A 22,791-nucleotide genomic window follows, 5' to 3' on the forward strand; every position below is an offset into this window, starting at 1 on the left:
ATATCTATAGGCCCATGCCTGACGAGATGAGAAAGAATCTATTAGGTAACTTGAACTAATATTTAATTGCTCGCTCTCTACTAATCTTTGTTGCAGATATATTTTTTTTAAAAAAAAAAAAAAAAAAAAAAAAAACATCAGACAGCTTTATTAGGAAAACTAGTAATTAATATAATTATACCTTGGTATGTAATTATCCGATGCTAAGTTTGTATTAGATTAAGTCATCAATTCTAAGAATTAAACGTCAATAAACCTCCTATGCAGATGGGCTGCAAAACACCACTTTTGCAGCCCCCAATAGGAGGTTGACACCTCACCAAAAGCACAAAAAATTCACAAAACTAACCTACAACCTAAAACACTAGATTTTTTTAAGGGTTTCATCTTCTTCCTTTTCCTTACTCATCTGCCGACAAGTCCCCTTTTTTCTTCCTTATCCTCCATTTCTTCTTCATTTAACAGAGAAAGATAGAGAAAAGAGAGATGCTGTGAGAGAGAGAGAAAGAAAGACTCAGCCATAGAAATGCAACCATGACCCAGCCGTGGGTCACGGCTGGCTGGGTGGCTGGGTCTGCTAAAACACCACCGTGACCCATGTCTAGGTCACAGTAGGCAGCTTCCATCTTCAGTGAGTTCCTTTAGGATGATAAAATCCTTAAAGAGTTAACCTTCCCCTCAAAGATTTAGTTTTGAATCCAAAAGTAAGTTTTTAGGCATTATAATCGAGTTTTGAGGCATTAAAATCTGATTTTGAGGCTGAGTTTCGCAGAAAAATGGGCCAGAGATGGGTGTTTTCTGCCGGAGATTGGCCGGAGATGGTGACCCACGGCTATGGTGACCTAGCTATGGGTCTGGCTGGGTCTGCCGTGACCCAGCTGTGGGTCACGCCGGTGGTTTGATTGTTGGTTTTGCTAGCGCCGGGTCTGGTTTTTTGGGTTGGCTATTATCTAGTGTTTTGGATCTTATTTTGTTAAAATGTAATTGTTGATGTGTCATCATATGAGTGGATGCTGCAAAACACCCTTTTTATGCACTAATTGTATAGTAGGGGCTTTCACTCAATATAGTAAGTTCAACGGTCTTGAATGTTTATAAGTTTAACTTTGGTCCGAATGAGGCGCAAAAAGACTATTTTACAGCATCCAATGATATGCTGTCACCTCAAATAAAGCAAAACAATTGCACAAAACACTATAAAACAAAGGGGAAACTTCACTAAGGACCCTTAAACTTCCACCCGTTTTGAAATACCTCCCTAAAATTTCAAAATCTCTCAATTTAGTCCCATAAACTTTCAATTGCTTTCAATTTAGACCCCTCCGTCAGATTTTAAACGTCACATGAAGTTTATACCTCTGACTTTTGTATAAAATTCTAACTTCTAAAATTTTTTTTATTTAAAAAAAAAAAAAAAAAAAAAATCAAAGACATTTTGGTCTTTTTTAAAAAAAAAATTTAACTGCTAAAATTAACGGAAGGGTTTAAATTGAGAGCAATTGAAAATTTATAGGACTAAATTAAGAGATTTTGAAGTTCAAATAGAGCATTTCAAAACGAGAGGAAGTTTGGGGGTACTTAACGAGGTTTCCCTAAAACAAATACACCCGAAAAATTGCACAAAGAGGAAAGAGACTGGCCAGACCCAGTGACCCAGCTTGGGTCCGGCGTGAACTAGCCGGAGGGCGCCGCCGTGGCCATACGTGGGTCATTTTCTTTTCTGCTTCTACGCGCCTCTCTCTCTCTCTCTCTCTCTCTCCGTCCCTCTCCCAGCTCTCTCTCTCTCTCTCTTCCTTCATTCTCTTGATCTGGCAGGAGCCATAGGAGATGTAACTTCAGGTAAGTTTGAAGCTCCAGTGGGTATAGGGGCATTAAAATTAGGATATTGTATTGGTTGTTGCATTGAAGGCGGCATTGAATGGCTGATTGGGTTTTGGAGATGGAATCAGACAGAGGAGATGTGGAGGGTGTGGATTCTGAAGTGTCGATGCCCGTGCCGGTGGATGCGGGAGAGGTAGAGGCCAGCGATGATGGGGAGGAAGCAAAGGGCGACGAATGCAGGAATTTGGTTGGGTTCCAGTGGGGGTGGGTTTCCTGGGTTGGTTCAATCCAACAACAGCTGCCTGAAGCAACCCCTCAGGCAAACATTCCCCTCAAGCAAACATTACAAGATATACAAAATCCCAACTTTCTCCTTCAACCGAAAATGAAATCCAAATAAAACTTCAAAATTCTAACATCACAAATAATAGAATCTGAGCAACAAATCAAATCCATCCAAAAAGTTTTACAAACAAATATTTATGGGTTTTCTATAATTAATCACAACAATAACAACCCATATGAAAATTCATCGCCAATTCCAGCCATCACGTGAACACGAACACGAATCAACGAACACGAAAAAATTGCACAAAGTTGATGATTCTTTTGCAAAATCGGAAATTGTAGAAAGCTGTACATCAACGAACACGAAAAAATTGACCATTCTTGACTAAATCGGAAACCATTCTTGCAGAGAGTAGTGGCGTGGCTCTACGAAAACGGAGATATTGACGGACACGATCTTCAACTTCAACTGAATCGTCAATGGAAGAATGGGTGCGTTGTAGGCTTGTTGCTGTGGGCAAGAGCGCAAGAGATGAGGGTGAGTTGGGGATTTTGTTTTTTAATATTAAAAGATTGGGTTGTTTTATGGTGTTTTCCTATCTATTTTATGTTTTGCATTTTGCTGATGTGGCGCACCCCTATTGGATGCTGTAAACAGCCTGTTTTGCAGCGCATCCGGAGTGTAGGGGCTCTCAATTTTTATTTATAGACCCTACAAACAGTAATTTTTTCAAATATTACATCTACAAAAAACAATTCTTAATTTTCGCTTTTTAAAAACTCAAAATCCAAAACGCAAAACTCTATTTAAGAACTTTGTTGGAACATGGAAAAGCTCCAAACCAAGGCATTATCTAATAGTTTCTTAGGTGTTTGATGAGTGTTTAAGAACAAAAAGGAACACTGAAACGTGTTTTTTTTCTTATAATCAAAACGCAAAAGCCCACCCACAATGCATTATGAATCACAAGAACAAATTCCAACAATGTCTTAATGAAGTAATAACAATTAAGAAGCAAGCCCCATTACATACATGAGAGTTGAGAAGCCTACTTCTTGGGAGCAAACCGAGACTTGATTTTCTCCACCTCCTTCGTACCCACCTGGAATGCCTTGGTCAAAACATTGTCAGGCACCGGTGGTGTAGCTGCAAACAGTGTGGTAGCAATAGTCTGTGTGCCTGGCAACTGGCTGTTAAACGCTACAATCGCAGCGGCAGGCACCTTTCCATTGTTCTTCTGAAAATGCACCAGCCCCCTTGGAAACACAAATATCTCACCCTTCTTGATAGATTTGGATATGAGCACATTTGCTGTGGTTATGAAGCCTACGTCCAATTCACCCTCGAGCACAAACGCTATCTCAGTGGCGCGTGGGTGCGTGTGGGGCGGGTTAAGACCACCGGGGGCATAGTCAATGCGGGAGAGAGAGACACCCAGGGTGTTAAGGCCTGGTATTTTTTGAACATTGGCTGCAGTGACCAGAGAACCAAAAGTGTTGTTGGTGAGGCCTGGTTTGGCCAAGCCGTCAAAGGAGAAGTCTTCTGCAGATATGTTTGCCACGCTCTTACACGTGAACCCATTGACTTTGATACCTGTTCATCACAGCTCATGAATTCAAATTGCCAGCAATTTTCTACGTTTCAAAAGTAACCCAAGTTGTCATAAATTCTCACCTTCACTTCACAGTAATAATTTTTTCCTTAGATATCAGTGGCTTAATTTGTCTTAATCACCCCAATATTATTTTTTTTAGTTTCTCCTGTCTACTTCATTTTCAATCACAAGTCATGATTAAGAAGACTTAATAAGAAACCCAAAAAAATAAAAAAAATAAAAAGTATCCTGTAGAGGCATGGACAGCAAAGATACAAGAAAAATGTAATCATATCAACCAAGAATACAGTAGTAGGCCTACATGATTGGCATATTCCCTTTTGGCTTCCAATAATTACTTAAAAGATTCACATCAAAGTTGCTAAAATTTTCAATTTTTAATTATAATTAGCACTGAAGTTAGTAAGAAAAGGCAAAATAAAACCAAAAATAAGAATATTGATCTCATCTCCTTAAAATCATCAATTAAAGATCAAGTGGGTTCACAAATACAAAATATTGTATGTAGTAAATTCTCAAAAAAGAAAAAGAAAAAGAGGAATCAAACTCCTATGATTAAGGAGAATAAGAAAACCAGGGCTGCTTTTGAGCTACTCTTCTTGGAAGATGAAAGTAGAGTAGCTATTAAAAGGGAGAAGATGTTAAAGGACAGGAGTAGTACGAACCGGAATTGAGATCGGCTACACAAACATCTTGAAGCAAGTCAGGATCTGCAGCAGCAGCCGCCAAGAGTAAAGCAAAAGTCGTAACAAACAGAGGGACAAGTGCCGCCATTGGGCCGAGATTTTTGTGGTATGGAAAAGTAATTAGATAAGCAATCAAAGGGGTGCTGGAGAAGGAGAAGTTTGACAGAAGAATAATGTACAAGAGATAACAGTAGGTGGTGTATTTATAGCGAGGGCCCAGGAGGAGGGAGTGGGGAGAGGTTCGTCATAGTCTCATAGACACGTTAATGCTGTCTGTGTTTCGAAAAAAAAAAAAAAAAAAAAGAAATGCTGTCTGTGAATGCAAAGCACGAAACATGCCTTCGTAGACCCAAAGTAAAGTCATCACTCATCTCACCAAGGGAAATGGCCCAGAGTTTGCCTCTATTTTATTTTTGGGCCAGTCTATAGTTGACCCTATATATGTTGCGTCCTTCGCTCGTCGCCCACATCTCACCCACAAGCCTACATTTTTTTTTTATTAAAAAAAAAAACAATATTAGAATTGTGCTGTGATCATGTGAACCTGAATATCAACTCCTTCATGTAATACTTTATTAGGGTGGGTTTTCAGACCTCCTTCAAACAAAAACATATATTTAGGAATCAATTTTTGTCTAGCAGACTTACAACTATAACAGTTTACTCCTACCGCAAAATAAAACTCAAAACACCCCTATGCTCCTCCCTCGTATTGACTCAAACAACCCAACACATACTCTACATTTATTGAAAGAAACATACAACTCTTACTATAATTAAAATACTTGATTCGAGAGGTAATCATCATAGGACTGTAACAAATTTACAATTAGTTGAACAATCAAGTGAGGTAATTAATTTCCACTAGAATCCTTCAAAAGGTGATCAAGTCATGACGTACAACTTTACTTGCTATCAAATAGCTAGGTTGTAGATGTTGGTGGAAGCTCTTAGTTTTATCATTTTCTAGACTGTCTCGCAAGTAATAGTGTCTCGGCTTTCCATAATATGGACCACCATATGATTAAATGGCAATTACAACTGTTCATATTTGAAGCTCGCAAGCATCTGAGTTTCATCTCAAATTGGGTCTTTTGTAATGTTCATCATACTACTAATTAATTAATGTGTGCACAATCTTGTCAAATTAATGGGCCATCTTTACTGATCAAAGTGAAAATATTTCCAAATATTCTCAGCCCGACAGCCCCCTGTCGTTGTGGTCCCTATTAGTAATTAGATAAGGTTCTCTTTCTTTTCTTTCTTTGGTGTTTTGTTTTTGTTTTCTTTATGCTGTTTCGTGTACTACAACATAAAGAAGAAGAAGAAAAAAAAAAAAAAAAAAATTGGTAGCTACTAGCTAGCCTTGGTTCATTAGCTGGCAACTCAAGTTGCTCCCACAGATGTCATTTCTAAAAGAAAGAGTAGTTGAAGCAATTTCATAAGATCCGGCTTCTATGCTGTAGTAAAATTTTGCCGTTCAAAAATAAGACTCTTTACCTTATTTAATAAATAATAAAAAATTCTTATTATTCACACAGTTAGACTTGCAAGATGGCCAAACAGCAAGTTCCAGAGGAGCATAGAGGAAAGTTTCAGAGGAGAAAGAAACCTGCAAAAAAAAAAAAAAATCGACTATAAAGATTCCTAAAAAAAAAAAATAACAGCTGTAGAAATTCAGCAAATTTTTGCATATAGATAAAATTAAAAATCCCCGAAAAAGTTTCAGAACTTCTTCTTTTTCTTTTCTTTTATGTTGGTGTGAAGTAAACCAAACAGTATTAACACCACTGAAAGTGCACACTTGCAAAATGGGTATAAGAGAATGATGGTGATGATGAAGAACCTGAAAGAAGGAATGGTTGCAAACAAGGAGAACCCAGCCGTTTCTTATGGCCATGGAGCCAGTGAAAGGGAGAGAGTAATCGCTAGTGAATATGGCGGCGTTATTAAACTTCAATTCCGCAACCGTAAACGACGACGGAGAAGAAGTTGATGTCCACCGGCAAAACGACGACGGTGATAGTCACCGAGAACGACAGTGATAGTCGCTGAGAGTCGAGACCAGTGTGTAAAGCCTCATGGGTAATGACGGAGAGCGCACACAATTCCAGAGGCCGTTTAACTTCAACTTTTTTGGGGATTTTTAATTTCATCTGTGTGCAAAAAGTTGCTGAATTTCTACTGCTGTTATTTTTTTTTTTAGGAATCTTCATAATCATTTTTTTTTTTTTTTTTTTTGCAGGTTTCTTCTTCCTCTGAAACTTGCTGTTTAGTTTCCATCTTGCAAGTATAACGGCGTGAGTAATAAGAATTTTTTTATTATTTATTAAATAAGGCACTTGAACTCTTTGTAGAACGGCACACTTTAGCATGGACTATTATGCAAAACTGTGCCGTTTCATTACTGCATAGAAGCTCGATCCAATTTGATTGAACTATTGGATATTCATTGCCCCTAAAATGGCTAGAATTTTCTTTTTGGTTCCTTTAGAAATTAGAATATGTCACCCTTTCAAATGACCAATAATAACATCCTGGAGTCAAATTTGTTTCCCGTTTCTTTAGCTGGAATTTTTACATATATTCGTAGGCAGATTCATATTGTATTTACTAATTACTAATTACTATGATGAATCATCTCATTTACGAACATTGGGATGTTTATAAAAATTGTAATCTTTTGGGTTTTCGTCAATCATACTAGAATATTAATTAAATATTTAATTTACTATTTCAAAGAAGCTGATAACCCCATAAAATAAGTTTTTGCATCCTTCGAAGGGCAGCAAAATCGATGTGATCAAGTTGCGGAGATTTCACTTAACTATGGTTTATACTTTATAGGATTCGAAAATTATACATCTATTTTATATGCCATCTTTTAAATTTAGCTATACTTAATAGATGATTCGCATTTTATTATCGAAATTAAGAAGTGTGTCAACGCATTGAAATAGTTAAATTTCTGATACAATAATGTGGCCTTTCCTTCTTATAAGAAATTAACGGATCTGTTTAAATGTTTTTTTCTTTTTTTCTTTTTGTGACATGTCCATATAAGAGAAGGAAGGTAATTCGAACTAGTGACCTCCGCTTCATTTAAGCGTGGTCCCAGCTAATTGAGCTACCTCTTAGGGATTGTTTAGATGTCTTTTTGCAATCTCCAACGATAGTAAACTCAATATGGCCGCTTAGGCTCTGTTTGTTTCAACTTAAAATGATTTTTTTTAAAAAAAAATGATATATATATATATATATATATATATATATATATAATGTTTGGTGCAATAGAAAATAACAATCAACGGAAAATATTTTTCTTTTGACAGAAAAAAGCTTTCTTAATTTTTGTAAAATAGTTTTTAAAATTGTAAATCATTTTTCGAGTTTGAGCTTTTTATTCTCAAATAACTGGACCAATGCCAGAACACCTTCGAGCTTCTGTCGGGAGCCTATCAACCCCGCTAAGACTCTACAGAGAACCTGCAAGGACATAAACGAGCCTCCGTCAGGACTCCGCAAAGACCACACAAGCATATGCCGCTATGCCGAGAACTCATCGAAACCCCACTAGGACAATCCTGAGACTTTTTAAGATTTTTTTGTCCTTTTAGAAGTAAACAATTCGACAGTCAACCATTACGCAATTGGTTTATAGGCCAGCAAGCCCACATAATTGAACTACTAAGCCCATTTAACTCGAGTTCACTCAGTAGTTGAAGCACGGGATCATCTCTGACACCAATTCCACAACACCTGACTATTTTCGTGGCATACGGGCTATTTATGTCTACAACCAATCCACATGCCCTGTACCTCAAGCATGCATAGGGCATGCTTCAGTGTGGAAAAATGTGGGATGAAGGACACAACACACACACAAATAAAATAAAATAAAATAATAATAAAATAAAATAAATCATGCAGGAAACGACAAGGGGCAATTGAGAGAAGGTTATTATAACATTTTTGTTATAAGCCGTATATTGTTTGATTGCATGCATCATCACACAGTTTGTCCTAAGCCTCAACAACTTGTTTCATTATTCTTTTGGGTTGGAAGAGGAAACCACCTTGAGCCTGACATTATTACTGCCGTAGCTTCAAATCCATGCCTATATTTCAACTTTTAACATGTCTTCTATTCTTCTGTGTAAGAAAAAAAAAAAAAAAAAGTGACAGAAGCCTTCCATGGAACCGTTTGTTGGTAGAATGTTTGCCAAGTGAAGACAAGCAGAAACGTACTTTATCCTCCAACCAACTCCTCTCGTATTGTAGTTTATCGTTTTCTTCTCTTTGTTTAAATTAGGTTTATTCCATCATCAAATATATATATATATAATCAAGTCCAATTGGTTGCTACGTCTCCAAGTTCATCCATCACTTTCCATCGCCAAAAGATTACTTGCTTCTATGGATAATGTTAGTTCTCCAAACTGCATAAATGGTGCTCACAACAGGTAGGTAACTAACAATTTCCAAGAATTAAAACCAATCACGATCTCAGCATTTTTTTATTCTTTAATTTGTTTCTGGCATGATAGAAGAAAACACCACCACTAAACTAATCAGAACCCCTACAATGGAACCATGCATACCTATTTCTGAAAATCTACTTATCAAACATCAAATTTTCAATTGACCATTCCTATGAAATTTATAAGGGATCAAACGTAAAAGATTATTGAATACTACTACGCATACCATGACAATGCAATCATGTCAACCACTTTGCCTAGATTTTGTTGAAAAGAAAGAACATGACAACATTATCAAAATATTTCAAATACCAAATTCACGGGAATCTATGTACATCAGTTGTAAGGATAATGGCATTGGAGAAAATAACAAATAAACAAGCACACAATTGAACTAGAAGATACATCATTCATTTCAAGTTTCTAACCTAATCAGAGTTTAGTTGGCTCCATCAGTATATTTTGAGATTGAAATGCTATTTCAACTACTTTCTCTTCTTACCACCACCAGCCTTTGACTTTTTGTCAGTAGAATCTTTAGCAGCATTCCCTGGTGTTTCCTGTCACAAAGGTGAGCAAACATTGAACCTTGTTGATGATAGGGAGTGATGCAATCAGCAAGCATCCAATTTCAGAGTTTAGAAGTGAATAGTGCGGGAGATTTTAAAAAAAGGGATTTTAGGAGAGTTATTTGAATGATAATCTAGCTCGCTAGGATTCAACTTATTTTTCCTTAACCCCTACATCACCTTAGCTTTCCAAAGTTATTGTAGGGGGTGCATTAAGTGCACCTGTTATGGTAAACCATCCAAGGCAAATCAGGGATAAACTTTAACGTAGAAGGATTCTACGGACAAACACTTACGCCAAGTCTGATGCCTTGAGCTCCAAGACATAAGAGATCTGGGATCTCAACTACAAACTAAGGTTTCATACACTACTCCCCCTTTCTACGATCATATCCAAGAGAAAACCCGACAACTAGTTTAATAGCAAGGTGAAGAAGAAACAGCAACAATTCTTTCCTTCCCGCAAGTCTTTTTTGGGGAAAGTTTCTCCCAAGGAAAGTCAGTAGATGAGACTCTGATTTAATCAGAATAGAAATACGTGTAGATTGGCACTGATGGTTCACCAGGGTTTTGAGCTTCATGCGCCAAAGCAGACACCAATGCACAATGACGTGGAGTGCTTGACACCTAGATCTGGGATTGGCAAGCTCAGGCTGCCAAGGACCTTGGGCGTGGGCCTACAAGCTTGAAGAGAAAACATCTTATGCCCAATTGCTGATCTGGGTGATCTAAGAATGCATTTGCTTTCCTGTCATTCAGTTTAGGGAGAAATTAAGGTAGCCAAACAGGTCTAGACTGCCTCCTAATAAATAAACACAGTTGGAAGATGGCTTTCCCCCGGTGCTTTACTTTTTGTATATTTAAAAATTTTGAACAAAACTAAGAATATTAAAAGCTTCAAATCAGTTAGCAGCAGGCAAGACAAGCTGTCAGGAAACTTTTAAAACAGGGCAAACAATAACTTGCAGTTCAAAGAAAAATAATTAGTTTTTAGCAAATTTATTTACGTAGAGAGAGAGAGAGAGAGAGAGAGAGCAAAGACTCCATGGTATAGCCATGTAAGGGCTAGCACAAGCACCAAACCTTTTATACATTAAACTTTAAAATCTGAGATATGAGAATGAAATGAGCAAATGGAATCAATATCTTCAGTACATAGTATGAAAACCTCATACTCTAGACTGTATCATTTCCACGTTTTAGCTGATGCAATTTGTTTAGGAAATGAGAGCTTACTTCCAAGTTCATAGTAATGATTTGCAGGAGAAAATTTTGACAGGGCCAAGAAAACACATCAAGATGTAAATTTTAATGCATGTGAATTATAACAACCAACAAAATGCAGCCTCAGATATGATAAGGAACATAGGTAGAGAAGAATCTTAAATCAGGAGTCTTTCTTGATAATGATTAAAGGTTTCCTGTTGTGTGAGCAATCCAAGTAAAAAGATTACAGCAGAATATGCAGACTAAGATATAGAAAAATTTTATCTTCCAGGGAACCCCAAAGGTAATATCCAGAGAGAAAAACTGACCGAGTCTTATTAACACAAAGTGTAAACATACCTTCCGTTTAATGGGCCCAGATGGATTGGCAACTGGCTTAAAGAAAGACTCTAATCTGTAAAAGAAAAAAAATAGTAATAATAGTAAGCATCATTGGCCCAAGGAAAAAGTAATTCAGGAACTCATTCTCACTCCTATATGCATCACCTACCGGCCCTGTGATGACTTGTTCTTGGCAGCTTTAATTTTTTCTACTGCCTAAATAAATAAACCAATATATTCAGTATATATCTTTCCTTATTACTCAGAAATAACAAAATAGACTTATGGAAAGCCAATGTAAGAACTTTATAGAGATAATAAAAAAATTAAAAAAAAACACACACACCTTTGTCACTCTGTCACTGTTGAACCCATTTTCATTGACCAGAAAGGTAATCAGCCCCTGTACAAATGACAAGGGAATGCAATCTCTCAAACACGCCACAAGATTTTTTTTTAAAAAAGTATAATATACTCAGTTTTCAACTAAAAATTAATTACTTCTTCATCTGGAGCAGTCCACTTAATCTCAAGTTGCTCTTCATCAGTATGGACTACTGGTTCTTTAAAAAGCTGCCGAGCCTCTTGATATGGCCAGTCATCTGGTATATGGTACCTGATTATAGAGAATGTACGATTAGAAAAAGGAGTTGAGAAGCATGCCCATCATCAAAAGTACAAAAAAATCTCCATGGCATAATTACATGAAATTAACTTTCACATGGTAATAACATGGGGCTGTAGAGAGTAATGATGTGATGGTCATAGCAAAGGATGGCACTAATATTTTACAGATCGAACATCCAAGTGACCAAGGATAGAACCCCCAAGTGATCCAATGAATTACATTTACAGAGCTGATGAAATACTGGTTACCAAGAACACTAGAGATTGCTATGGTCACATGATAGACACTTTATACCAACAAAGGCAACAAGGGAAGAATTTTATAGAAAATCATATCAGATAAAGTCACCAAGCATGCGAGAGACCATAAGAAACCAGTCCAGAAATATAAACGCTGATACAAGCATCAATACAACAATGATATAAGGACTACTACTTAAAAATGATTTCACTCAAACTTATAAGGTAAAAGAATCAAATTAAAAAAGTAATTCCACCATCTGTCAGGCTACCAAGAGTTGTTAATCTTTTTAAATCCAACAAATCAGTTCATTTCAATTATTTCACAATGTCCTCCCCCCGACCCCCATCCCTGGCAGGAGTGCTATTATTTCTTTGGAGGAATGAATCATTTCAACATGTTAGTTACATGAAACAGAAGAAAACCATATAGTATGATAACTTTCGAGCTGAAAAACAAGAAACACCTCTCTTTGTTTATGTTCTCAAGTATATTCTCTATAGAGCCATGTTGACGGATGAGCTTCAAAGCAGTCTGCCCCCCAATTCCTGTAGCATAAATTTATAATGCACCAAATACTAAGTACATAATTAAGATTCAAGCCATCCATACAGGATACTAAAAGACAAAGATCACCTTTGATTACATAAAAAAAACCCATGTATATCTTCTCAATGAAAGAATTTCACAAAACACTGGGATTTTCTAAAACCTTTGTAAGTATATTTTCGATATAGGAATAGAAAGGATCCACTTCTAGCAAGTTTCAAATTCATAAGGCAAAATAAAAATATCCTTTGGTTACTTCAAAATCCAATTATTTTGTAAATTTTTTTATTGAAAAGATGTACATCCATACCTAATATATATATCCCTACAATCATTACACAGATTTTACAAAATGATGATGGAGAAAAATCCAATTCAAATAGGGGTGAAAATCCGGTCCCGGTTATTGGCCAAAACCGGTAACCGGTTTTTTTAAATTTTGCCATTTTGGGCTTATTTTAGCTATTGGGCCTAATTTTTGGGCTTAATTTAACTATTTTTGACCCATTTTTAAAAAAACAATTAGCCTTTTTGTTCCAATAAGCTTGGCTTTGTTGTGATTGTTCAAAAAAAAAAAAAAATCTTAAAAAGCCCAAAAACTCCTGAAAAATCACTACTTTTGCCTTTTTTGGGCCTGAAAAGTTAAAATTCAATGTTTCAAAATGCCCTAAAATTTTATTGTTTCAAAATGCCCATAAAATCCAATGTTTAAAAATGCCCTAAAAAAATTAAAAATAAATATTATTATATATATATATATATATACACGGTTACCCGGATACCCGGTTATAACCAGGTATATAAAATTCCCAAAACCAATAACCGGACCAAGGTACCCAGTTACTAGTTTTAAAATTGGTTTCCCGGTAACCGGTTATACCCTTTTTTTTACACCCCTAAATTCAAGTATACACGCATCAATATAATATTTATACTTATCAAAAAAAATATCAATATAATATTTATTGCAGGGTGAATACTGCAAATGAAAATCCAAAATACCTCGAATGCTGTCACAGTAATCACATCCAGAAAGAATGCATAAATCAATGAATTGATCCATAGTAAGATTTAGCTCCTCCAAAATCTGAAACAACATCATTATCAAGACAAGGAATGATTAAAGGATGCAATCATATCAGAGTTAATAGTAGTACCTTTGCAACTTCAAATTCCATAACTGGGACTTTTCTTGAGCTAGGATCCATCAAATGCCGAAGAAACCTAGGAGCTCCAAATGTTAGGGAATCCATGTCTTCAGAAGCCACAGCATAAGCCTGACATCAATAAAAGTTTATTAGACTCTAAACACGTCATTTACAATGAACATGTTTGGACAACTGACAGAAAATAAAATATTCCAAATATTTCCAGCAGATTGAAAGGCCTGCAATTAACCTTAGAACAAGCCATAATGGAAAATAGGATCAGCAATTCAATGTATAAATAATAAATTAAACCGCTTTAAAAATGTAGTGAAAAACAAAGCAAACTTGTTTCAAATGCCACAAAAAAAAAAGGTGATCATCTATTTTCCACCGCATGTACCCATAAATGCAAAAACAGAAATTTCCTCCAAACCAGTCTAAAGGAAATATCCTCCGATCCATTTAAAATAGTGTCAATTGTTTATAAACATTTAAAAGGTTAGTCTAAGTTAGGAAATTGCAATCAACGACCTTAAGAATTTAATGTGTGTTTTAAATGTTTATAGACACTTGGCACTATTTTAAATGGGTTAGAAGAAATTTCTTCCAGACTGGTTTGGAGAAAATTTCTGTCCTAAATACAAAATAACCAACATATCAAAAAGCAGACAGATACTTGCATTTCCTGATTTGCAAAGTGCAGCACATTGAGCCTCTGCTTCTGAAGGAGCCTGTGGAAACCCAAGTCATGCCAGTGCATTACAAGAAGAATAAATGTGTAGCACTTGAACTCACACCGGCAGCAAATTACTTCAAATAACATTATGTCACCTCAATTACAGGCACTCCCATTAGTCTCAGAAGTCTTTTGCAATCCTCATTGTGCTGCTTTGTCACCTGCAAAAGTAAGGAGTACTTGGCATCAAAAGCTCTGACAAATTCACACTTTCCCTATACCTAAAACTTTTCAACTTCTTGCTTGACAAACTGCATTAAAAAAAAACACACATTCAAGAATATGGTTCTAAGTGCTAACATTCCACAATAATCACAACCCACGAATGAGAACAGAGAATAAAGAGATGAGAGAAGAGAACCCACCTTCACAGTCCGTTTACTGAATTTCTCAATGTCTTCCTTATTGCCAGTCTGAAATGACAACAAAAGGCAACTACGTTTCAGATGTTCCGAAGTAAGAAAATAGAAACCAAATGAAGGAAGAAAAAGAGGGAAGTTAACAAAGAAAGAAATGCACACATGCCTCCACAGCTTCTGCCAAATCCTCACTAGCATCTGCCCTCTTCGAGTAACTGCAACATGAGTTTAACATAAAACCCATTATTAGTCCTGTGCTTGTAAAATGATAACCATGCCATGTAAAGAAGCTAGACTATGATAGCAAAAATACCGTTTTGCCAGCTCTTGTTTTTTCAGATCTGGAGGCTTCCCATCAAAAACATAGCTGAATAGAACTTCGACTTCTTTAGCAAAAGCACATACTTCACCAAATACCAAGTATAACATGCAGATGACTATGGCTAAACTTCAACAAAGTACGAAAAAGAAAAAAGAAAAAGGTAGAGAATCTAATTACACCGGCTTCATTCCAGCTTCCAGAAGCCTAATGGTCCGCGTAAACATGCCTTGCAGATGACTACAAATGGACCCAAGAAAAACCCAACATCAATTCCCACAAAATAAAAGAGTTGAAATGAAACCCACTTGAAAAAAGAGAACTCTGCAACGGGTACCTAGTAACTTCACCAGCCTCATTGGTCAGCATCTCAGTCCCACTCCTGCCCACAACAATCTGCACCAAGCATTCAAGCACACCCACATCCTAAGCCCTAACAAATACTCATTGATATAGGGCTCCGTTCATGTCTAGTTTACAGATTAACTCATCCATAATATAAATAAATAAATAAAAAAAAACAAAAACAAAAAAAAACAAAAAAACAAAACAACCAATAGAGAGAGATAGATGGAAATAGTACGGACGAGGAACTGGTAAATGCTCATGCTGGCGTCGATAGCGATTTTGCGGCCAAAATAGCTCTCGAATTTCTGCTCCTTCATGGCCTTTGGGGCATTGTCCGCTAAGAGCTTTGTTAAACCCTAGCAGACCCATCATCAATTTACATCAAACAAATAAATAAATAACTCCCAAACAAAAACCCAAAACTGTAGAAATCAAAGAATGAAGAATGGGTTTCAAAAATCTATTACCTTTATACCCATTACTTTGTTTCTGTGTCGCCGTATCGGTGAATCAAAGAGAGCACAAAAGCGGCAGGAGAAGAAAATGGAAAGGGTTTATCTTCCCGCCCACTCTTTACGTTTGGCAAATCCCCCTCCCCTTTTCCCTCCTTTCACTAAATAAAAAATAACAATAAAAATACATCTTTTTAAAATTATTACCAAATAACTTTTTTTACTTTTCTCTTAAAAAAAATTTAATTCTTAAATCATTTTTATATCACATCTAATCATCTATCACTTCTTATTTTTATTCAAAAGTAAAATAAAACATAGGAAAAATACGAAATGTAAGCCCAGATTCAATCAGGATAAGGCCCGCTACAATGTATTCGGCCTAAATAACAAAAAAAAAAAGAAAAAAGGGCTTAGCAGAAGTAGGCTCGTGTATTACTGGACTCGACTGGGCCGAGGGTAAAGGTGCCTTAGTACTTGGTAGTGGCTGTTTGAATTATAATAATCAATTTTTTTAGATAGAATTGCAATCAAATGGGACAATTAATTGAAAGGGTTTCAACGGGACTCATCATTTGTGATGTGTCTAAGCAAATCTCAAATTGTCCATTTATATAAAAACAAGTGAGCTTTATTAAAACCCTCTCTCATGAATGAAGAGGTTGGCATGCGGCAATTCAGACAACTTGTAAAACTCTCTCTAAAGTTACATTAGATGTTTTGAACAATATTCTATTTGGATTTTAAATTATTCTAGTTATGGCTCTAACAATAATTCTGAAAGTACGCCCTTTTTTTCAATTAAATGCGGAAAAAAAATGTGGTAAGGAAAGATCTTTTCCACTCTTACACGCCCTTGATAGAAGAAATTAAGAACCACTATTAATAGTGCGGACGGATATATGGCTACAGCTGAAAGTAGTGATCCTAAACGATCGTAAAGGGAGTGAAAGAATTGTATACAAGAAGGGAGAGTCGGAAAAGTATAAGCAGCAAGCAACAACTTTTAAGTTTTTACGAGGGAAAAATAGATGAGATCATAAATCTTTAAAGAAAAAGAAAAGGACAATAATAATACAATGAAAAGTGAGGAAGTCATGCATTATGATTAAAAAAAGGGGGGGAGGGGGAATATTAATATTGATAGACCATACATGGTGGGTTTGTGGTAGGGAATAGCATTGACAATCTTTAAGAAAGTCTTTGGTTCTTTGTTACAGAACCAATATTTAGAGCTTTGCCAAAAGGCTTCAGGATACATGCATCGATGCATGCATGCCCAAATTGATGGGTCCAATTAACTCTGTAGGGCGGCCATAGCGACTTCATTCTTCTCACTAAGATCGATCCTAATTAGTCTTCAAATTAAGTTGAAAGTATGCTCCTTGAATAATATTACTGATCATTTGAATGGGGAAATCACACATGTTTCGCAATTTAATTAAGAAAAGCAAAGTACTGCAATGAGATTACTAGCTAGCTATCTAGCTAGGCCTGAAAGAAAAGTAATTGGGACAATCAAATAGGGGTTGATGTGTTTTTCCTTTATTGGGATATTGTAAATCAAACAACGCCTATTCATTCTCCATACATGGGGACCCTTCTGAACTGACCCTAGCTAGCAATTCCTTTACTTGATTGTCTTGACATTGTTGACATCTCCATCTTGCAGAACTGTAAAGGTGACCAAAACATGTTACACCACAGCGCCATTTGCCTACCAGCAGATAAGGCAATCATGATATGCCCGGTTTTATAATGTTGCCTGAGATGGCTGCAGAAATTAAAACTCACGAAACCCTTTTCTTTTTTTTCTTTTTTCTTTTTTTTTTTTTTATAACCAAATATATAGAATTTAATTATATATATGAGTTATACCAGTACTACGTGCTTTAGTGAAATTCATTTGCATCGATCATTGCAATATTGATCCTAATGGTATATTATAATCTCAGATCAACATGCAATTTATATCAGTACAAGGCTTGTCAAATATAGGCCGGATGTGATGGCATTTAATTACAAAAGAGTTAATTAGGGCTAGCTAAATCAAATGGTCCATGTACCATATATGTTCACGGTTCAAAGATAATCGAGACAAATAAGCTTTGTAACGTGGCTTGGATTGAATAATATATATATGAATAATACGTCTTTATTATGAATAGAAGAATGTGGAATAAAATTGCCTAAGCATTAAAGTACACATATATTCTCATGACCCATAAGAAAATGACTATTCTAAGGCCAGGCCATTCCATTCCACTTTCTTTCATTTTTAATAAAAGCTATTATAATTTTTAATAGAATAGTGTGAAACGTAACCTAAGTATTAAAAATGAGTAGTGATTTACTAGACACCGGCGTGCATGAATAGTGTGCACACCGGTGTTATAATATTATAAAATATTATTAAAATAATATTTAAACAATAAAAAAATAATAATAATATTATAACACCAACGTGCACACTGTTCATGCACGCGGGTGTCCAGCAAATTACTACTCATTAGAAATTTGGTTGTTTTCAAACATTTAGTGGCTTGAGAATTAGCCCAAGAAAGGCTTTAGCCGAAGGCGGTTACTCATATTGAACAAATTAATTAATTAAGATGCTAAGATAGAGAGAGAGAGACAACAAAAAATTAGCACAGTGGACAACAAGACGGCGATCAATCTAATGCCATGGACGTTATATGCTAGACCTCTTTGCGCTATATGTATACAAGGCCACCCTCTTGTGCGCTATAATAATATGCGTATATATGACCCTAGGCCTATATTTTCACGGCACCCTCTACGCCACCATTTCTCACTAAACTAGCCTTTACTTGGAACCTTTCAAAGTCTCCAACATGGTAAGTGTGGCCGTCGTCTCATGCATCCTTCCTGCAGTTTTCATTTATTGTTGACATATTGTGCATGCATATGCATATGCAGGGAGAGGAGGATGCCAAAACAGGCTACAATTCTCTCAGCCCAGTGATGATCAGCAAAAGAAAAGGTGGATTCACTGCGTCCGCGTTCATTTTTGGTAAGCATACATTAACAATAATGTTTCCTCTACCCTCTACTGTTGGTGTTGCTATATATATATATATATATATCCCGGCCAGCCAACTGAGTCGTTGCTTCACTTTCCTCCCTTGGTACATACAGCCTTCACATCACTAGAGAACATTGGTTTCGTGGCGAACATGGTGAGCATGGTGATATACTTTGGCCAAGTGATGCTTTTTGATCTGTCCACCTCCGCCAACACTCTTACAAACTTGATGGGTTCAACTTTCTTGCTCTCTCTTGTCGGCGGCTTTATATCGGACACATACTTGAGCAGACTTACAACATGTTTGCTTTTCGGAACAATTGAAGTACTGGTAATTATTATAATTAATTAGCTAGCTAGATCGATCGAGATCATTAATTAATTAGTTTCATCTAAACACGTACAATTTTAATCATATATATATATATATGCATGGCATATATGCACTCGATCGAATAACGTATGTAACATGATAAATAAATATTGTTAAAAGTATTGATTTAACAATATATAGCTAGCTCAGGATTAATGAATTTGCACTTAATTGTAGGCTTTGGTTCTGGTGACAGTTCAAGCTTCTTCACACCATTTGCAGCCAAATCCTTGTGGGAAGTCAAATTGTCTGAAAGGTGGTACAGCATTTATGTTCTACATATCATTGTGTATGTTAGCATTGGGTACAGGTGGAGTTAAGGGATCTCTTACTGCACTCGGTGGTGACCAGTTCGATCAAAAGGATCCCAAGGAAGCAAAGGCTCTGGCAAGCTTTTTCAATTGGCTTATGCTCAGTTCAACGCTTGGTGCAACCGTAGGTGTCACACTCATTGTGTGGGTTAGCATGAATGTACATTGGTACTGGGGTTTTTTCATCTCAACTGTGGCCGCCTTTGTTGCCTTTCTTTTTCTTGCCAGTGGAAAGCCTTTCTACCGTCTCAGAGCCCCTGGAGACAGCCCAATCATAAGGATTGCTCAGGTCTCTCTCTCTCTCTAGACTCTAGATCTCTCTCTCTCACACGCGCGCCCGCCCGCCTACTAATATATATATATATATATATATAGAGAGAGAGAGAGAGAGAGAGAGGACATCTTAATTAATTAATTTGAGTTTTTACTGCAGGTTATTGTTGTGGCAATCAAAAACCGGAAATTGGCATTGCCAGGGAGCGCTGATGAGTTGTATGAGATCAATGACAAAGAAACATTAATTTCCACTGACGAAAAAATTGCACATACCAATCAATTCAGGTACACAAAATTCGATGATTAATTATATATGTCATATAAATAAATTATCTATTCAATATCATCAACTTATTGATCGAGGCGGCGGGCGAGCAGGTGGCTAGACAAGGCGGCTATTCTTTGTGAAGCCTCAAAGCGAACTGCAGCATGGAGTGTTTGCACGGTGACACAAGTCGAAGAAGTGAAGATCCTAGTAAGAATGTTGCCCATTGTAGGCAGCACCATCATAATGAATACCTGTTTGGCACAACTCCAAACATTCTCAGTAATCCAAGGCTCTATCACGAACCGCCATCTTGGCTCTATAGAGATTCCTGCGCCGTCAATTCCTGTAATCCCGCTAGTTTTCATGTCCATTCTCCTCTCCATATATGAGTTCGTTTTTGTTCCTTTGATACGAAAGATCACCCACCATCCATCGGGTATCACGCAGCTTCAGCGTGTTGGAGTTGGCTTGGTTCTCTCTGCCATTTCAATGGCTGTAGCTGGGTTTGTAGAAGTTAAGAGAAAGAAACAAGCCATCAGAGACCCAACCAAGCCCATAAGTCTCTTTTGGCTCTCCTTCCAATATGGCATTTTTGGAATTGCTGACATGTTTACTCTTGTAGGACTGTTGGAATTTTTCTACAAGGAAGCACCTGCAGGAATGAGATCACTTTCCACTTCGTTAACATGGTTATCGCTGTCTTTGGGCTACTTCTTGAGCACTGTCTTGGTTGATGTCATAAATGCCGTCACCAAAAGAAACGGCGAACAAGGATGGATATATGGGCTTGACTTAAACAAGAACCATTTGAATCTCTTTTACTGCTTCTTATCAATCCTTAGCTGCCTCAATTTCTTAAACTACCTCTTCTGGGCCTATTGGTACAAGTACAAATCACAACTTCCTCACTCCAACAATCATGAATTAGCATCCTCCTCTGACAAAACAGAGGATGCTAAAGAAAAGGAAGCATGTTGCTGAAGCCCATCTACGTACTCGTAAACAACTCACTGCTGCCTGCGGGCCAGGGGAGGCTGCTGGGTGGGACTAGACAATGAGATTGATTTTCTATTATCCCGTTAATTAAGGTGTGTTTTGTATTATATCCATATGGGCTTTGGAACAGGCTTAATTTCAGAGTATATATATATGATGCTTAGCTTTTGCACATTAAAAGCATTTTTTTTTTTTTTTTTTTTTTGTGTGTGTGTGTGTGTGTGTGTGAGACAGCATACCTTATTTAAGACCTAACTCTAAGCAAGCCAATTTAATGAAGTTGTAACTCATCTTTAATCTAACTCATCTTTAATCTAGTCCGTCTTTCGGTACATGCATACAAAAGAATACCGTACGAAGGATGAATAATATATATAAATTGCATTTGAATAATATATATATATATAATATGCTCGTGAAAAGAGAAGGGAAAAAATGATTTGAAAAGAAAACTATCAAAATCGCCACTTATGAGATTTCATTCATTATCAAAATTAAAGATCATTCTTCTGTTTTTTATTTATCAAATCGATTCATATAGTTGAATATATATATATATAAGAAATCATTTTGTCCGTATATGCTGTGAAAATTATTCTAACAAAATGCTTCTGAAATATCAATTATCTCTGAAAAAATCACAAAAAAAGCATAAAATCAAAATAAATCTATATATAGTCTATCCACGTACGGCCATAAGGAGGTCCAAAAATGATATGTATGAAAAGTATTCCCTTTTATTTGGTAAGTGATACCATCATGTTCCCTATAGCTCCGTTTTCTCAATTCAGCTGTGTTTTATTGGTTGGGAAATGGGACTTGGCCCCTTGGGCCTTGGCCCTTGGAGATATCATCCTCATGGTACCTGGTGACGGTGCATTGAGAATCCCTCACCGTTTGTGCTTTACTTTTTAGTTTTTGCCCCGACTTTTTTATATTGAATTCGGCTTGGTTATTCCAATTCCAGACGGACTCAAGCCATTGAAACTTGTGCTCAGGGAAGGAAAGAAAAGAAAAAGAAAAAGAAAAAAAAAAGAGGCCATTGAATTAAGCTTGTTGCATGAAAGAGAGGTACAACTTATTGGGACAGGCTTCTTTTTTGTCTTTTTTTTCTTTTTTTCATCTAGGTAGTAGATAACTTGTTAATATATATATATATATAGCGTTTACAAATTTGAAGATGCACGTACATACAGCTTATTCTCCAAATTAAATTCAAGAAATCAAATTAACTTTGTTCAATGTGATTACGTTTAATATATAGGATCGCATCCTCGATCTCCTCTTTGTCTTTATATTTTAAGTTGGACAAATTAAAGAAAGAAATAAAAGCCTGGAGTGTGACACGTCCGACAAGCTGGGTAGCTGCACATTGTCCAAAAAAGAAAAAGAAAAAAGAAAAATAGCGGTCAGGTATGGTACTGGGGTTTGATTTGAAATGATATTTTGATTGTTTGTATTGGATGATGTCGTTTGGCAATAATGCAAGTTGTGAATGCATGGTAGCCAAGCTAATTAATAAGAAATTTGACTTTATAATGCATAAACCAGGAGATAGTACAGACCCAGATTCGCCGCTCAGAGTTGCTTGTGGACGACAGCATATGCAGTCGGTGTTGGTGGGCAGTGGGAAGCAACAAGCAACAAGCAACAAGCCCTGGAGGTGCATGTGATTATGGGACCAATTAAGCACTCTCACATGCACATGCACTCCTCTTTTTTTTATCTATTAT

General features: G+C 36.5%; 3 protein-coding genes across 4 annotated transcripts; 1 reads left to right on the plus strand and 2 right to left on the minus strand.

The window, feature by feature from the left end:
• Positions 1-3,007: 3,007 nt before the first annotated feature.
• On the minus strand, positions 3,008-4,601 carry LOC132187126 (germin-like protein subfamily 2 member 4). Its single transcript, XM_059601317.1, has 2 exons — positions 4,391-4,601; positions 3,008-3,703 (listed from the first exon to the last, which is right to left on the minus strand). The coding sequence occupies exons 1-2, from the start codon at positions 4,497-4,499 to the stop codon at positions 3,159-3,161; spliced, it is 654 nt and encodes a 217-aa protein (XP_059457300.1). The 5' UTR covers positions 4,500-4,601; the 3' UTR covers positions 3,008-3,158.
• A 4,571-nt stretch (positions 4,602-9,172) lies between these two features.
• Positions 9,173-15,934, minus strand: LOC132187694 (flap endonuclease 1). 2 transcript variants are annotated; one of them, XM_059602088.1, is made up of 18 exons: positions 15,804-15,934; positions 15,576-15,692; positions 15,326-15,384; positions 15,169-15,228; positions 14,983-15,036; positions 14,836-14,884; positions 14,676-14,723; positions 14,406-14,471; positions 14,255-14,305; positions 13,584-13,703; positions 13,429-13,513; positions 12,344-12,425; positions 11,511-11,625; positions 11,356-11,412; positions 11,179-11,225; positions 11,028-11,082; positions 10,025-10,209; positions 9,173-9,452 (listed from the first exon to the last, which is right to left on the minus strand). In XM_059602088.1, the coding sequence occupies exons 1-17, from the start codon at positions 15,813-15,815 to the stop codon at positions 10,039-10,041; spliced, it is 1,248 nt and encodes a 415-aa protein (XP_059458071.1). In that variant the 5' UTR covers positions 15,816-15,934; the 3' UTR covers positions 9,173-9,452; positions 10,025-10,038. The 2 variants fall into 2 exon arrangements, with proteins under 2 accessions (XP_059458071.1, XP_059458072.1); XM_059602089.1 differs by lacking the exon at positions 10,025-10,209.
• Positions 15,935-18,643: 2,709 nt separating this feature from the next.
• Positions 18,644-21,043, plus strand: LOC132186447 (protein NRT1/ PTR FAMILY 4.5-like). Its single transcript, XM_059600424.1, has 6 exons — positions 18,644-18,682; positions 18,729-18,822; positions 18,948-19,165; positions 19,385-19,807; positions 19,952-20,079; positions 20,173-21,043. The coding sequence occupies exons 1-6, from the start codon at positions 18,644-18,646 to the stop codon at positions 21,041-21,043; spliced, it is 1,773 nt and encodes a 590-aa protein (XP_059456407.1).
• The last annotated feature ends 1,748 nt before the right edge of the window (positions 21,044-22,791 follow it).

The sequence above is a fragment of the Corylus avellana genome, chromosome ca7, assembly GCF_901000735.1.
Source record: "Corylus avellana chromosome ca7, CavTom2PMs-1.0".
In the NCBI taxonomy this organism is placed as follows: domain Eukaryota; kingdom Viridiplantae; phylum Streptophyta; class Magnoliopsida; order Fagales; family Betulaceae; genus Corylus; species Corylus avellana.

Coding starts and splice junctions, on each gene's coding strand:
- LOC132187694 (XM_059602088.1), bottom strand. Junction 15,037..15,168: donor GAAGCTGGAATGAAGCCGGT/GTAATTAGATTC, acceptor AGTTCTATTCAG/CTATGTTTTTGATGGGAAGC. Junction 10,210..11,027: donor CTGGGCCCATTAAACGGAAG/GTATGTTTACAC, acceptor ACTGAATGACAG/GAAAGCAAATGCATTCTTAG.
- LOC132186447 (XM_059600424.1), top strand. CDS start 18,644: ATGGTAAGTGTGGCCGTCGTCTCATGCATCCTTCCTGCA. Junction 18,683..18,728: donor TCTCATGCATCCTTCCTGCA/GTTTTCATTTAT, acceptor ATGCATATGCAG/GGAGAGGAGGATGCCAAAAC. Junction 18,823..18,947: donor TGCGTCCGCGTTCATTTTTG/GTAAGCATACAT, acceptor TGGTACATACAG/CCTTCACATCACTAGAGAAC.
- LOC132187126 (XM_059601317.1), bottom strand. CDS start 4,499: ATGGCGGCACTTGTCCCTCTGTTTGTTACGACTTTTGCTTTACTCTTG. Junction 3,704..4,390: donor TGTAGCCGATCTCAATTCCG/GTTCGTACTACT, acceptor TGTGATGAACAG/GTATCAAAGTCAATGGGTTC.